General features: G+C 38.4%; 1 protein-coding gene across 1 annotated transcript in view; it reads right to left on the reverse strand.

Annotated features, from left to right (window-relative positions):
• The window catches only part of LOC107570770 (utrophin-like), a 187,253-nt gene that overhangs the window by 70,864 nt on the left and 101,076 nt on the right, over positions 1–15,313 (reverse strand). The window contains 1 exon segment of the mRNA XM_016257031.1: positions 6,398–6,587. Coding sequence (XP_016112517.1) covers positions 6,398–6,587 — 190 coding nt within the window.

Below are 15,313 nucleotides of genomic sequence, written 5' to 3' on the forward strand. Positions count from 1 at the left end.
CTCACACACGCCGCCCCCACGTGCGCCTCTCTCTCTATTAAACACACACACACACACACACACACACACACACACACACACACACACACACACACACACACAAAGATGAACTCGCTGTTGTTTAAAAACCTCTTCATCTCTTAGCAATGCCGTGTGTTGTGTGTGTAAATCCTGAGGATTTCTGCTAAACACTGAATATCAGAACAGCTGTTGCTTTCTCTAATCTTTATCACACACACACACACACACACACACACACACACACACTATACACACACTCAAAGGATGATTACTGACAGCTCATGCTCATAAATGCTCATAAAGATAGCATCACTCATATACGACATTACTAACAGGAATCCTTTAACGTACATCAAATTAATTTATTTCAAATGTCCCTTCCACTCTAATGTGGTTTGGACAGGATTTCTGGTCATCTTACGACAAACAACTGGAAACTGCATCACTGTTCACATCAAACTCTTGCAAGCTATTCTAAGATATCAAATCAAAATGAATCAATCATTATTACATCACTGTCTTTAAAACGTTCATACCGGTCCTTATGTGGTTTGTATAAGTTATCAATATTGCCATTTGGTATAAAGAACAGAACTAAACATTACAAACTTGCGCTATTGAAACTGAAATAAAACAAGACTGAAATACATATAAAAAAAAATCTGCAAAAATACAACAACAAAAAAATATAGTAAAGGATTTCCCTACAAAACAAAAATGCAAGAACAATTCAAGAGGAAATCCAAGAAATGGTTTAACTAGAACTCCAACAGAACTCACAATAAACCAAACTAAGACCAACTACCGTAAACTATCACAGATCGGATGAAAGCGCTTCAGCGAGTGTGTGCACAAGACACTAACCTTGCACAGTTTCTGGTAACGCGGTGAGGATATCGCCATTCTCTGGAGCCGGTGTAAGAAGACCACCACTTTCTGCAGAGACGTCCGAACTACAGCCATCATCTTAACTCTGCCAGCACACGACTGCCAGCGTCTGAGAGCACGCATCCTCACCGCCTCACACACTCACACATGCTCACATATCCCCCACCACCAGCCGAGCGAAATGTGACGAGCCCTAACAAACATGTCCCACACACGCGCACACTCAAGCGCGTCAGGACTGAGACGGCAACGAGTGCTCGCTCCTCTCCAGCGATAAACAAGAGTCACGGAGAGAGATTTAACACCGCATGACAAAAAAGACAATGAAGAGGCTGTGAGAGAGGGGGGAGGGAAGGGCTGATACAACGGATGGAGAGAAACTCCAGAGAGCGTTCAAGAGAACCAAAAAGAATGAGAACGAGAGGGTGTATAAATTCATAAAGGGAATGAGTGAGGGTGACACACTTTACTGAAAGAGAGCACATCTCCTGAGAGACAGAGAAATAGAGCAGTGAGACACATCAGAGAAATGAGGGAGACACGAGGAGAGCAGTAATGATTCTGAGTGGAAACCACTGTGGGAAAGTGCTATTATTATCTCATTCTGCACTTCTGATGACCCTTGACAACAAATGTTCACAAAGCTAAAATGAGATCAATACTGGCCCCATTTACTTTCTTAAAGGAATCCAAAATAAAGATTCAACATTTCCTCTGATGAATGTCATTACACACCTGTATGACTGACTTTGCTCCTTGGAGCACAAAATGAGAAATTTTGAAGAATGTGCTGGTCGCTCTTTTCCATGCAATTACAAGTTTAATTTCAAGTTTAAGCTTCCAAAAGGAGACAAAAGCACTATAATATTACCATAAAAGTACACATTTGTCTGCTATTTTCCGAAGCTACCACGTAATAGCTTTGACTTATACATGTCGGTTTTAAAAATGCTTGTTTTGTATATTTTAGATGCGCGTTATGGTTATGAGTTGTCAAAATTACAGGCAGCAATTTGTCATCCCGTAACACCTAAAAATATTGTCAACGTATTTTTAAGATGCATTTCTGGCAATCTGACATCTATCTATCTTTTCTCTTCTTTTTTTTTAATCTTAAATTCTGTACATTTGTTTATTTATTTAGAGTTGGGATCCATTTAATGAATCAGTTGATTCAATTCACAAAAGCGATCTGAATGACTGATTCATGAATCTGATCCAGATTCAATGAACCAGTTGTAAAAACCAAAAGCTGGAGGGAGGGAAATATTTCAGTAAATAACTATTTTAAATTTCGGTCACATAGTGTAAGAGTCATATAGGCCAACATTATGATACGTTTTTGATGCATTTGTGTCCTTTCTTAGCTAGAATGCATCAGTCTTCATTTATTGTGATTTTATGAAAAGGAGCAACCAGCACAGTCTTCAAAATATCTTCTTTGTGTGTTCCACAGCAGAAAGTCACTCAAGTTTGAACAACAAAAAGAGGATGAGTACATGCAGACGAATGTATTTCTTTGAGGTGAACTATCCCTTTAAGTAAGAAAACTTCTAATTTCATTTTAGGTCAACATCACAAATCTATTTTCAGCCCCTTTCTTCCAACCACCTTCCTCCATTATAGTATACAACAACCACTTTTCGCCATCTAATCAATTTCAGATGAATCCAATCCTGCTGTTTCACTCAGAAATACATCACACCACGACATTTCTCGAGGTAAAGAAACACTCATTGTGTCTGCGTCTCAAATCTGTGTCGGTCTCCTGATGTGAGTTTGATTAGTCTGTCTGTCTCGTCGCAATATCCACTTGCGAGTCAGTGTGATTTGAGCGTGATTCAGTTGTACAGTGACAAAGATGGATGCAGAACAAATCGCTCCAAACAACAGTAATCAACAAAATGCCAACCATGAGCTCAAATACATTTTTAGGGCATTAGATGAGCGAATGCCATTTTTTCTTTGTGCAAAAAAATAAATGCTATCAGAAATATACGAGGAAAAGAAATACATGGTTAGCTACACTCTTACACACAGTAGTTTGACGTCACAGCAAGCACTTCAACAGTATTGTCATGAAAATAAAAGGAAAGCAGTTCTCACTGAAATCACTGAAGACCTCAGCAACTCTATTTCTCATGTCACTCTCGATGACGTCAAACATCAGCCAAGATTAAACACTTGCATAACATGTCATTCTCCAGTCATCAGCTGCGTTTTTTACAAACACGCTTGTAAGGAAATATCTGAATATGTCTTTGACACAAAACAATATATGATGGATGACTACAAATGAAGGATTATGCAAAAAATAAAAGAAACTGTCAGTGACTAAGTGGAAAAACAGAAATAAGCAAAATAAGCATTATAAATCTAGTGAACTGTAAAGTATTTTATAATATTAATTTTAATATTCTTATTATTTTAAATAACATCAGTCCAATAACAATACTATACATGTTTTTTTTTGTCTTTCAAATGTTTGTATTTTGGCCGGAAACCACAGGACAACTTCTCTTTTTAAATGCTTCTCTTTTGTTGACAGATTTATATAACCATTGTCATTACAAACCGAGGAAGATGTTTGGCGCGTGTTGCTTTTCAAATGCGCGCTATATGCAACTCAAACGCACAGCACTTGCAGAGATGGAGCTCATTGTGGAGCATTATTAATACTAATAATGATAAACAAATAGTGGTTCAACGGATCACAAATCTAACGGTTCGGATCATATTATGGTTTTTGAGCCACGGATCGGATTGTTTTTCGGATCAGCAAGAAGAAAAAAAAAATCGGTGTAACTTTGCTTTCCATAAGTACTATACCACAGCAAAAACTCTTAGCCCAAGAAAGTTCAAACATTATTAAAGAGACAAGCGAACAGCCAGTAAAAATAAGAACAAATAGGCTAGACAAATTACAAGCATAGATAAATACAACAGAACAATGTTACAAATAAGGTCGGTAGTATTCAGATACAGAAATTTAATAATTAAGTGTAAAATAAAACTGCATAGTGTTCACTGTATGAATTAAAAAATAGATTAATCTTTGTCAAAAACGTGTTTTGTGGTTTGATGAGCATAATGACAGCAGCAGGTATTATTAGGCTGCTGCCACTTTAAGACCTGATGCATGGATCTAATATAGACTAATACACATCCAATTTTCTTTTTCCAATTTCACCCGTTTTGTGTGTATATGCGTCTGTTCAAAGGCAAGGAGTGAATGAGATGGGAAAGATGGTTCAGTTCGGTGTTCGCGTGCAGTCAACCGTGCCTCACTGCATGTACAAGCGTCATGTGATAGAAAACAGCACGCGAGTAACGAATCGAGTTCCATTTCGCCTTTTTTTTCGCTAGAATGGTTTAAAACCGCTTGCGTGTGTAAACACGTACAATTGATAAACTTTCATTCTATTATGGTTACATTTTGCAATTAATCCGCGAATCACATGCGTGCCGAACCGTGGGGCTTGGTCCGTACGAATCACGGATCAACTACGATCCGTTTAACCACTATAAACAAACAAAAGCACACAAATGAATAACCAAAACTATACAAATGTGTGAGTAGTTTTGACCCTGTAAAGCCTTAAATTGTGAGGACTCTGCACTCAGACGCTGAAGTGACAACGGTCAGCACACTCACGAACGGCCTTCAGGAAGGGCCCTTCATGAAAGAATTCAGCTGCTCACTTTAGCTTCAACTGACCCTGCAAACGTCCTCACAGGGCCTTTCACAGCTGCAAAAATGCCATTTGTTGCCAAGCAACATCACAATAAAAGATGATTCAATGAATTTGTACGACTTCACATTTTAGAGCCGGGACAGTCCATTTTAGTACAAGTTGACAACTTGTACTTTAGTGTATTTAGTGCATTAGGCTGCTGAATCGTAGTAGAGCGTACAGTCGTGATTAGAGCGGACAGCAGATAGAGATCACACTGTGATGTATGAATCTCACAGAACAAACAGACTCTGCAAAGAACTGAAGATGTCGGAGGAGAGAGGAGAACAGGAAGACGCGCTCTTTCTCAGCTGACGTGATCTATACCTTGATTACACGTATGCTGTGGTCTGGCTGATGGGGGAACTAATGAGGACTGACACAGGGATAACTGAATATCATGAGGGCCTTTCGCACTGCAAGAACCTTTTCATAGTACCAGAACTAATTGTGGAACTACCCACTTTTTGGCGTTTTCGCACCGCAGGAACTGGGTGCGATTTTAGTACCGGACTGCCTTTTTCGAGAACCAGATTAGCTCCTACTCCGGAGCAGGGTCTAACCAGCACAACTGGTACTACCCGTGACGCAAGTAGACATTGATTGGCCAACCGCTTATGAAACCTCCCTTCCCCGCCATGATTTAAAACGCCGTGTAAACATACTGTAAACATTGTGTCAACTTATTTCGCAAGTATGGAGAACAGCGATGGATGGACGGACGCTGAAGTGCAGGCACTTGTAGCAAATGTAGCACTGCCAGTTGTCGTTGGAGATTCTTAGTCCTCCTTTCCATTCTTTCAATCGCTTTACGTATACGTCGACTTTCCATGTCCACTGTGAAACCCGCGAGACACAACAAACACACAGCTCCGATCACAGCGTCCTCCATCCTCCTGTTGTTAACGTTGTTCTTCTTTGTTTCCGTTGTTGAATACTGTGCACAAATGACGTCTCTGTCGACCGGCTTACGTCACTTCTTAGTACACACTGTTGGTGCGAATGCAACCCTTTAAATGGTACTGGGAAATAGTTCGAGCAAAATCGTCCCAGTACTTTAGTACCGTACGTTTAGTTCTGGAACTAAAGCGGTGCGAAAGGCCCTATTCACACACACATTAGTTCCCGTATGTCCCTTATTTGTCTAAACCTCAGACAATACACCCATGGACCGCCCGCAGTCCACACCCCGATTATCTAACGCATTTTGCACAAACAGAACAAACCTGGCAAGTGCTAGCTGAAAACCACAAGCTCAGATCTGATTGGTTGGCTTTACACAATGTCTGGATTGCAAAGTTGGCTCTAGACCCAAATAAAGCAATAAGCCATTTACAGTGAATTTATAACAGCTAAGGGGCGTTGTTAGGTATGACGCGAAGCGGAAACCCCCTTAGCTGTTATAAAATCACTGTAAACCACGGCTTCATGGGGCTTATTGCTTTTATAAAACGGTTATTCCATATACGTAGTAAGGTTTCACAAAATAAAACGGAGCAAATAAAGTGTAATGATATTAATAAAAGCAGTACTCTTCCACCAAACAATGTAGCTCCTCAGAATCAGTTGTGTTACAACAAAGTGGCTGCAGAGCGACACACAGAAGTAAACAAAGGTGTGTGTTTGTAGAGTAATTTACAACAGCTTCGAACGCGGCTCAACCAATCAGAATCAAGGACCGGAACTCTCCGTTTTATAATGGATATGATGGAACATAAGGTGTACCTGTAAAAATGTGAGTCTAAAGCTCTTACCCCAAGCTGCCCTTTGAGCTCTTTGATGTGGGCGGAGTCCTGTGAGAGCGCCTCCCTCTGGGCGGCGTCAGATAACACGTTGACTGTAGTCTCCGCCTCATGGAGCCACTTCAGGAAGGATTCGAGCTCACGGAGACACGCCTGGAGAGACTTCAGCTCTGAATCCAACACAGCCTGACGGTCCGACGCCCTAATGACCAGGACAACACACGGCGGTAAAATCTAAACAACTGCTACCAGATTACAAATACTTATTAACACATGAATATTTAATTAGTATCACTGCATTAATAGTTATAGTGGTAATATTTGTGCAATCATAATGCAATATTCCCAAAACATCATTTTTATAGCATTTACTATATCACTATATTATTATGGAAACATGTATTAACATTTTTTCCCACTATTTATAAAAGCATAATCAAGGTAGTATTTATTAGAATAAGGTTTATGAAAGCATATTTAAAGTAGTATTTAATTTCACAACATTATTACGGGAGTATTTATAGAGCATATATTTCTACAATATTTGTAAAAACAATCAAAATATTATTTAATAAAGTAATATTATTACAGTAGTATTTGTTAGCATTTATTGTAATAATTTTTATGAAAGCATATTTATTAGAGGTCATATTTAGTAGTGTTTAATATCATTATTATATATTATCTAGTGCGGTCAAACCAAAAAACAAACAAACAGTGTTTACATAATGTGTGTGTGTACTGTGTATTTTTATTATGTACATATAAACACAAACACACGCATGTATACATTTAAGAAAAATATGTTATGTTTATATATTAAATATATTTATATATAATATAAATTATATGACTATAAATATATACATGTAAATATTTTCAAAACATACTGTATGTGTGTGTTTTTATATATATACACATAATAAATATACACAGTACACACACATATTATATAAACAAAAACTTATATTTTGAATGCGATTAATCGCGATTAATCATTTGACAGCACTAGGACTATCATATATTATTATGAGAGTATTTATTAGCGTTCATTGCCACAATATTTGTAAAAGCATTTTTGTTGTAGTATTTATTACAACATTATTATGATTAAGTACTTGTTAATATTTTATTGTATTAAGTATTTAATATTTATTGGCACAATATTCGTGAAAGCATAATTACAATAAGATGTGTTACTATATTACAGTAGTATTTTGTGAGAGCATAATTATGGTAACATTTATTACTTCAGTAACAATAACAACATTATAAGCCGCTTTTCTACTATCGGGCCGAACGGTTCTAAGAACTGTCAGGTACAGTTCCAGTTGTATTTCCACGTGAGCTTGGTACGGCGCGGCACGACTACAAACCGTTCTCGGCACGGATAGACAACAGTGCTGAGCCGTGCTGGTAGAGTGCGTGTGCGTGATATTATTTAATAAAGTAATATTATTACAGTAGTATTTGTTAGCATTTATTGTAATAATTTTTATGAAAGCATATTTATTAGAGGTCATATTTAGTAGTGTTTAATATCATTATTATGTATTATCTAGTGCGGTCAAACCAAAAAACAAACAAACAGTGTTTACATAATGTGTGTGTGTACTGTGTATTTTTATTATGTACATATAAACACAAACACACGCATGTATACATTTAAGAAAAATATGTTATGTTTATATATTAAATATATTTATATATAATATAAATTATATGACTATAAATATATACATGTAAATATTTTCAAAACATACTGTATGTGTGTGTTTTTATATATATACACATAATAAATATACACAGTACACACACATATTATATAAACAAAAACTTATATTTTGAATGCGATTAATCGCGATTAATCATTTGACAGCACTAGGACTATCATATATTATTATGAGAGTATTTATTAGCGTTCATTGCCACAATATTTGTAAAAGCATTTTTGTTGTAGTATTTATTACAACATTATTATGATTAAGTACTTGTTAATATTTTATTGTATTAAGTATTTAATATTTATTGGCACAATATTCGTGAAAGCATAATTACAATAAGATGTGTTACTATATTACAGTAGTATTTTGTGAGAGCATAATTATGGTAACATTTATTACTTCAGTAACAATAACAACATTATAAGCCGCTTTTCTACTATCGGGCCGAACGGTTCTAAGAACTGTCAGGTACAGTTCCAGTTGTATTTCCACGTGAGCTTGGTACGGCGCGGCACGACTACAAACCGTTCTCGGCACGGATAGACAACAGTGCTGAGCCGTGCTGGTAGAGTGCGTGTGCGTGTGCGTGTGCGTGACGTCGCCACTCAGGATCTGTCACTTGTCTGTTGCCTGGCTGCTAGTTTCTCCGTAGATTGCCAAGCGCGCTATTTTGAGCAATGTAAACACAAATTAGTAGTAAAATCGAAATAAATTTCTGATCATCCTCCATAACCCGGTGGTTATTTACATATCATATATCATATGTCAAAACTTGTGTTACCATGGCAACAGCTGACGCATTTGAATTGCATTCCAAAGAGATCCGTTATCAGCCCCGCAGTGGAAAACTAAACCATAACTATACCGGCCGGCTCGGAATGGAACGGTTATGCAAAGATAACCGTTGAGCGCGATGGTGGAAAAGCGGCTATAGTGACAGTACTTATTAGTATTTATTGACATATTTCATATTCATGAAAGCATAATTACGATACAATTTAGTGCTGGGCGGTTCAAATGGTAAACCGGTTTGAATTACACAAACGGTATGAATTTTTAAAGTGCCCAAGCAAACGTACACAGCATCGTGAATTGAGAGGAGATCCCTGTTAACTGCACACACTTCTGGCTGATGGTTGGAAAACTTTTAGAACTATTAATAACACACAACTAATTATTTAACTGGGCAAAAAGCCCAGAACACAACAATTTATGAAATTTAAAGATGCATGAGATTGAGAGATTGGCAAAAGGCCTGTTTTTTGTTTTATTTCAGGCGATCTCTGTTCTGGACTTGCACAAACTGCATTGCAGTCATTTTCCAAAATGTCATTTGTGTGGAAAGATTATGAAGCCTATAAATGGGACGTTAAAAACCAATAGAAACCATTAGAGGTTTTACTGGTTATAATTGGAATTGTATTGGTTTTAATGGAAACTGTAATGGTCCCTGTGGGTCTCTACCTGTAATTTGTCACCTTTTATTGGGGGCTTGTTAAAACCACTAAATCCTAATGGAAAATGTCCCAAAACACACTACAAGTTACAATTATTTAAGGGATTTAATGGTTAATAGTTGATGGTTTTTAATGTTTGTAATGGTATTTGTAGTGGAAACCATTAGAATTTCTGTGATGGTTTCTATTGTTTTTTTTTGTTTTCGTTTTTTCAGCAGGGAGAGGCTAGAGACGCTGAAGATGGACGCACACTGTACAGGCAGAGCAAACTCACTGTTCACAATGCGAATCCTATATATTGAATTGGGGGTGTGGGTTTATACAAATGTATCGCTGAGGGGAACTGACTGTCTTCAGAAAAGTTTAGGTGCGACCCTATACACTTTCTACAAAAAATAGTCAGAAAACAGACATTCTTTAATATTTTATTATTTTTTCTTGTTATATTGTTTATAATGAATAGATTGAGGAATACTAAGAAAGTTGATGTCTAATTTTAAGAAATGAAGGAGGGAGAGGGTAGTGAATGACGTCCCGGGTTGCTAAAGACCCGAAGTATGCTTTAAAGGTTTGCTTTGTCATGTTGGTGGTGACACCTCTCTTAGCGTATCACAAATATTACACTTAGCTTTTTCGGCTTCTGGTTCCACAAATGTAGCCAAACTTTGGAGCACTTAGATTAGCGAGAAAGGTCCTGGCAGATCGCCAGGTCTGGTTCTCACAGGTGGAGGAAAAAAAAGATGCGCACACAGGTATTTATAGGAGGAATCGACATTTTAATTTTACAAGTATTCGATTCCAGAATTGGAATCGATTTTCGATTCCCAACCCTACCCAGCACTAATGGAAGGAACTGCATTTTCTACACACTACGAGAGAATCCTAAAGGAGAATGTCTGGTCTTCAGTCTGTAAATTGAAGTTCTATTGGATTGGACTATGCAGCAAGTCAATGATCCAAAGCATAGGAGTAAGTCCACATCTAAATGGCTCAAAAAAGCATAGTCAAAGTCCTGACTTGAACCCAATTGAGATGCTGTGCCAGGACCTGAAACAAGCAGTTCATGCTGGAAAACCCTCCAATGTGGCTGAACTAAAGCAGTTCTGCAAAGACGAGTGAGATGAAATCCCACCACAGCGCTGTGAAAGACTGATCTCCAGTTATCACAAATGTTTAGTTGCTGTTATTGCTTTTTTTTTTACATGGGTGATAGATATTGGATAAAAAAAAAAAAAGTGCTTAAAACTGTACTCTATTTACTCAAGTTGCCTTTATGTTGTATTTCTTTTAAGATCTAAAACTATTTAATTTGAGATGTACACAATAATATAATAAAAAGTGTTATTTTGTGTAAGGCCTTTAAAAGTGTTTTTACTTTCTCAAGGTGCTTTACACAAAAGCATTACACAGCAATATAAAACAATACAAATATAACAACAGATAGATAAAAAACAACACAATGGAAAAGCTAATGAAGTAAAAGCAATTGTGAAATAAAATGTTTTAAGACAAGACTTAAAAATACCCAATGAATTTGCTTCCCTAATGTCAGCTGGGAGAGAATTCCACAGTTTTGGAGCATAAGATGAGAAGGCCCTGGAATGAAACCATGTTTTGTGAAACAGCTAAGAGACCACACTGAGAGGATCACAAAATGCGAGTGTAAGGTGTTAAAAGATTGGCCAGATACTGCGGAGCAAAATCATGAAAAGCCTTATACTTTAACATTAGGATTTTAAAATATATATGGCAGCTAACGGGAAGCCAAAGCAACGGCTCCAAAATAGGGGTTATACAGTCACCAACCCTGGCCCCAGTTAGAATTCTAGCTGCTGAATTTTGCAGATATCGCAATTTGTTAAGAGAAGATTTAGACACTCCAACAGGGAGAGCATTACAGTAATCCATTTGAAAGAAAGCAAAAGGGATAATCAATTTTTCTGCAACAGAAAAGGACAGCATAGGCCGTAAACATGCAATATTTCTAAGAAGAAAAAAGAAGAATCGTGTTCTGCACAAAAGACTCAGAATGTCAGAGAGAAATACTGAGTGCATGAATGTGATGATATCTGTGTTTATGATTACTCATTGTTCTTTACATATGAAACAATAAGCATTTGTCCTACCTTATATGATGAAACCGCTTCACTTATTGGTCTGAATTTGTGATTGTCGTGTTGTTTTGAATCTCTGCACACTAAACACACCGGCTGTTTGTCCTCCAGACAGAAGAGTTTGAGTTTCTCACTGTGTAAACTGCAGATCTCCTCAGATCCCGATGAATGGCTCTCATTTCTCTCCTTCAGGAATGAATCACACAGGTTTTGTAATGCCAGATTTGTTGGAGGAAACTTTTTTGAGGATCTTCTCCTGCAGACGGGACACTCCTGAGTTTTCTTGGTTCTCCAGAACTGTTGAAGACACTCTTTACAGACACTGTGACTACATGATAAAAGAACAGGAGTCTTGAAGATTTCACAGCACACGGGACAATTATAGTCATATTCATCTGATGAAGCCATTTTCACTGTTTGAGCTCCAGCAACCTAAACTTTACTTTCACTTTCTGAACTGTATTTCCACGTGAGCTTGGTACGGCGCGGCACGACTACAAACCGTTCTCGGCACGGATAGACAACAGAGCTGAGCCGTGCTGGTAGAGTGCGTGTGCGTGACGTCGCCACTCAGGATCTGTCACTTGTCTGTTGCCTGGCTGCTAGTTTCTCCGTAGATTGCCAAGCGCGCTATTTTGAGCAATGTAAACACAAATTAGTAGTAAAATCGAAATAAATTTCTGATCATCCTCCATAACCCGGTGGTTATTTACATATCATATATCATATGTCAAAACTTGTGTTACCATGGCAACAGCTGACGCATTTGAATTGCATTCCAAAGAGATCCGTTATCAGCCCCGCAGTGGAAAACTAAACCATAACTATACCGGCCGGCTCGGAATGGAACGGTTATGCAAAGATAACCGTTGAGCGCGATGGTGGAAAAGCGGCTATAGTGACAGTACTTATTAGTATTTATTGGCATATTTCATATTCATGAAAGCATAATTACGATACAATTTAGTGCTGGGTGGCTCAAATGGTAAACCGGTTTGAATTACACAAACGGTATGAATTTTTAAAGTGCCCAAGCAAACGTACACAGCATCGTGAATTGAGGAGATCCCTGTTAACTGCACACACTTCTGGCTGATGGTTGGAAAACTTTTAGAACTATTAATAACACACAACTAATTCTTTAATTTGGGCAAATAAACCAACTAGAACAGAAGCCAGAGACGCTGAAGAAGGGCGCACAGAGGAGAAAATATTGTAGCAGGCAGATCAAGCTCACTGTTCATGACGCGCGAAATATAGGAAGAAAATTCTAAATACTGAACTGGGGCTGAGGGGTTTATATGAATGCGTCTCTGAGGGGAACGGACTGTCTTCAGAAAAGTGTAGATGGTATTTTCTTTTCATCTTGTGTCTGCATAATGCATATTAGGGGCTTTAAGCAACAGCTGTGAATGGAACGTAAAAATCACTACGCAACCACAAACAAGACGACGCAACGCAGCATGATTCAGTCATTTATTGAAGTATTATGACGGTTTATGAGGAGGATGTTTCGGCAATGCTTACATTGTTCGCTAGTCTCAGTGCTACCTGAGGTGTTGTTACTAACAGCAGACATATCTCAGTACGAACGGAAAAATCGTTAAAATTAGCTACATTTTAAAACATATCAACACATTAAATAAAAGACTAATTGTAGAATCACATATTGATGCAATTACAATATTATATATCATAAAACGTCATATTGACCCATAGTAGACGGTTAAAGTAGAACATCAAGAAGCAGCTGTTAAAGTCGCGCATGTGCAATACAACATCAGAATATCGTTACCGTACAATCAGTGGCTGTTGCTTAAAGTCCCTATTAATGTAGTATTTAATAGCGCAGCGCTGCTTTGTTTACAGCGTTAACTGAGGAAACGCTGTATCGCTGCTGTTCCATCAGCGCCACCTGCTGTCAGAGGGTGAATCTGCGTCTCATTCAGCCCATGTTTCGGTTTCGTTCAGATGTGTTTTATATAGTATAGTTTCACAAAGCTAAAGACAGACCGTTCTGTTTTTGCTTCAAAATGGGAAATTATACAGTCTAATTTAAAGCTGCAGTCCGTAACTTTTTTGTGTTCAAAATTTACAGAATTTATATAATAAGCGAGTAAACCATGAATCCATTTTCCAAACCGTGTTTTTGGCTTGTCCTGAATCACTACGGTACACCTATAATAAGTGTTTATATTCTGAGTATTTTATGGCGCTTTTCCACTGCGTGGTACGACTCGGCTCGGCACGTCTCGGCACGGTTTGCGTTTCCACTGCAGTTCAGTACCGCTTTAGAGTGGGCGGGATTATACACATACCGTTATAGTTGCACCGCCTCTACTGCCACGACTCCTAAAAAAAAGTTTTCATTCCGCGTCGCCCCATCAAGCTCTCGCTGGATCCGCTCCTCTGCTATCAACGAGAGGAACGTCTGTTCTTCCACAACAGACAACAAAACTTTTTGGTTGTTAAAAAAAGGTGCGCTCGTTCAAAACAGTTGCGTTTGATCCTTCGCTGGCTGTGCTGATTTAAATCTAGCGGTTCTTTTGTGTTTGTGTCGCAGTTCAGTGACGCAGGTAGTGACGATTTTCTCCGGCCAATCCGTGATCAGCAGAGTTTACACGTCACGTTTTGGTAACGGTACGGTTCACCTGGAACCTCAACCGAAGTGGTACAAAAAAAAGTACCAGGTACTGTACCCAGTGGAAAACCCCCAAAAAGTGAACCGTACCGAGCCGTACCATTCAGTGGAAAAGCGCCATTAGACTGGTTCGGGTAGGTACTGCTGCGGAGTAGCCCAGTACCTGTGTGATTCGCCATAGACATAAACATAGAGAAGTAGCTCCGGCAACAATGTTCTTCCGCAAGACGCACGCAGTTCTGTTTATTAACCGCAAGAGCACCAAAAAGTTACGGACTGCAGCTTTAAGTGAAAAACTGCTCATGCAGCATCTTTGAAAAGTGATTAAAATGCAGTGGTTCTGCAACTGTATCATGCATTCTGATTCATATAAAGCCCAGTCAGGGTAAAACCGTGATAAACCGCCACAATCCTAAAAAAAAACCTGATACAGATTTTTGGTCAAACCGCCCAGCAGTAATTACAGTAGTAACACTGATTACTTCAATATTATTATAATAATTATATTATTATTATTATTAGGGATGCACCGAATGTCCAGCAACCGAAGTTATTTGAATAAGCGAAAAGACCGAATAAATTGTACCGAACAATATGATATGATCAAATAGCAACCAGCGCAGAGTGAGAGGCATGCACTCTATTATGCAGCACACACGTCAGCAGTGTGGAAGCATTTAAACTGTCGGAGAAAGACACAAAAATCATTACAAGCACCGACAGCGAGAGACTGTTTAGGACTGCATCGCATGTCTTCAATGAGAAGAGGAAGGGGTGATTGTTGCTGGTTACTGTATGATGACTGAAATCACGAAATGGCCTTCAACAATTAGTAAATAAACTGCAGAACGTTATGTTTTCTAATACACGCACGCATTGCATGTAGTCTGACAGCGCTGCACGACCTCGCAGCAGATGTGCTTGTTAACCAGGGTTCAAAGTCCAAAGCGCGAGGAAAATCTGTGCTGATACAGTCGTCAGTTGCTCAGTCA

This window comes from Sinocyclocheilus grahami, unplaced genomic scaffold (genome assembly GCF_001515645.1).
Source record: "Sinocyclocheilus grahami isolate Dianchi unplaced genomic scaffold, SAMN03320097.WGS_v1.1 scaffold1503.1, whole genome shotgun sequence".
Lineage (NCBI taxonomy): Eukaryota > Metazoa > Chordata > Actinopteri > Cypriniformes > Cyprinidae > Sinocyclocheilus > Sinocyclocheilus grahami.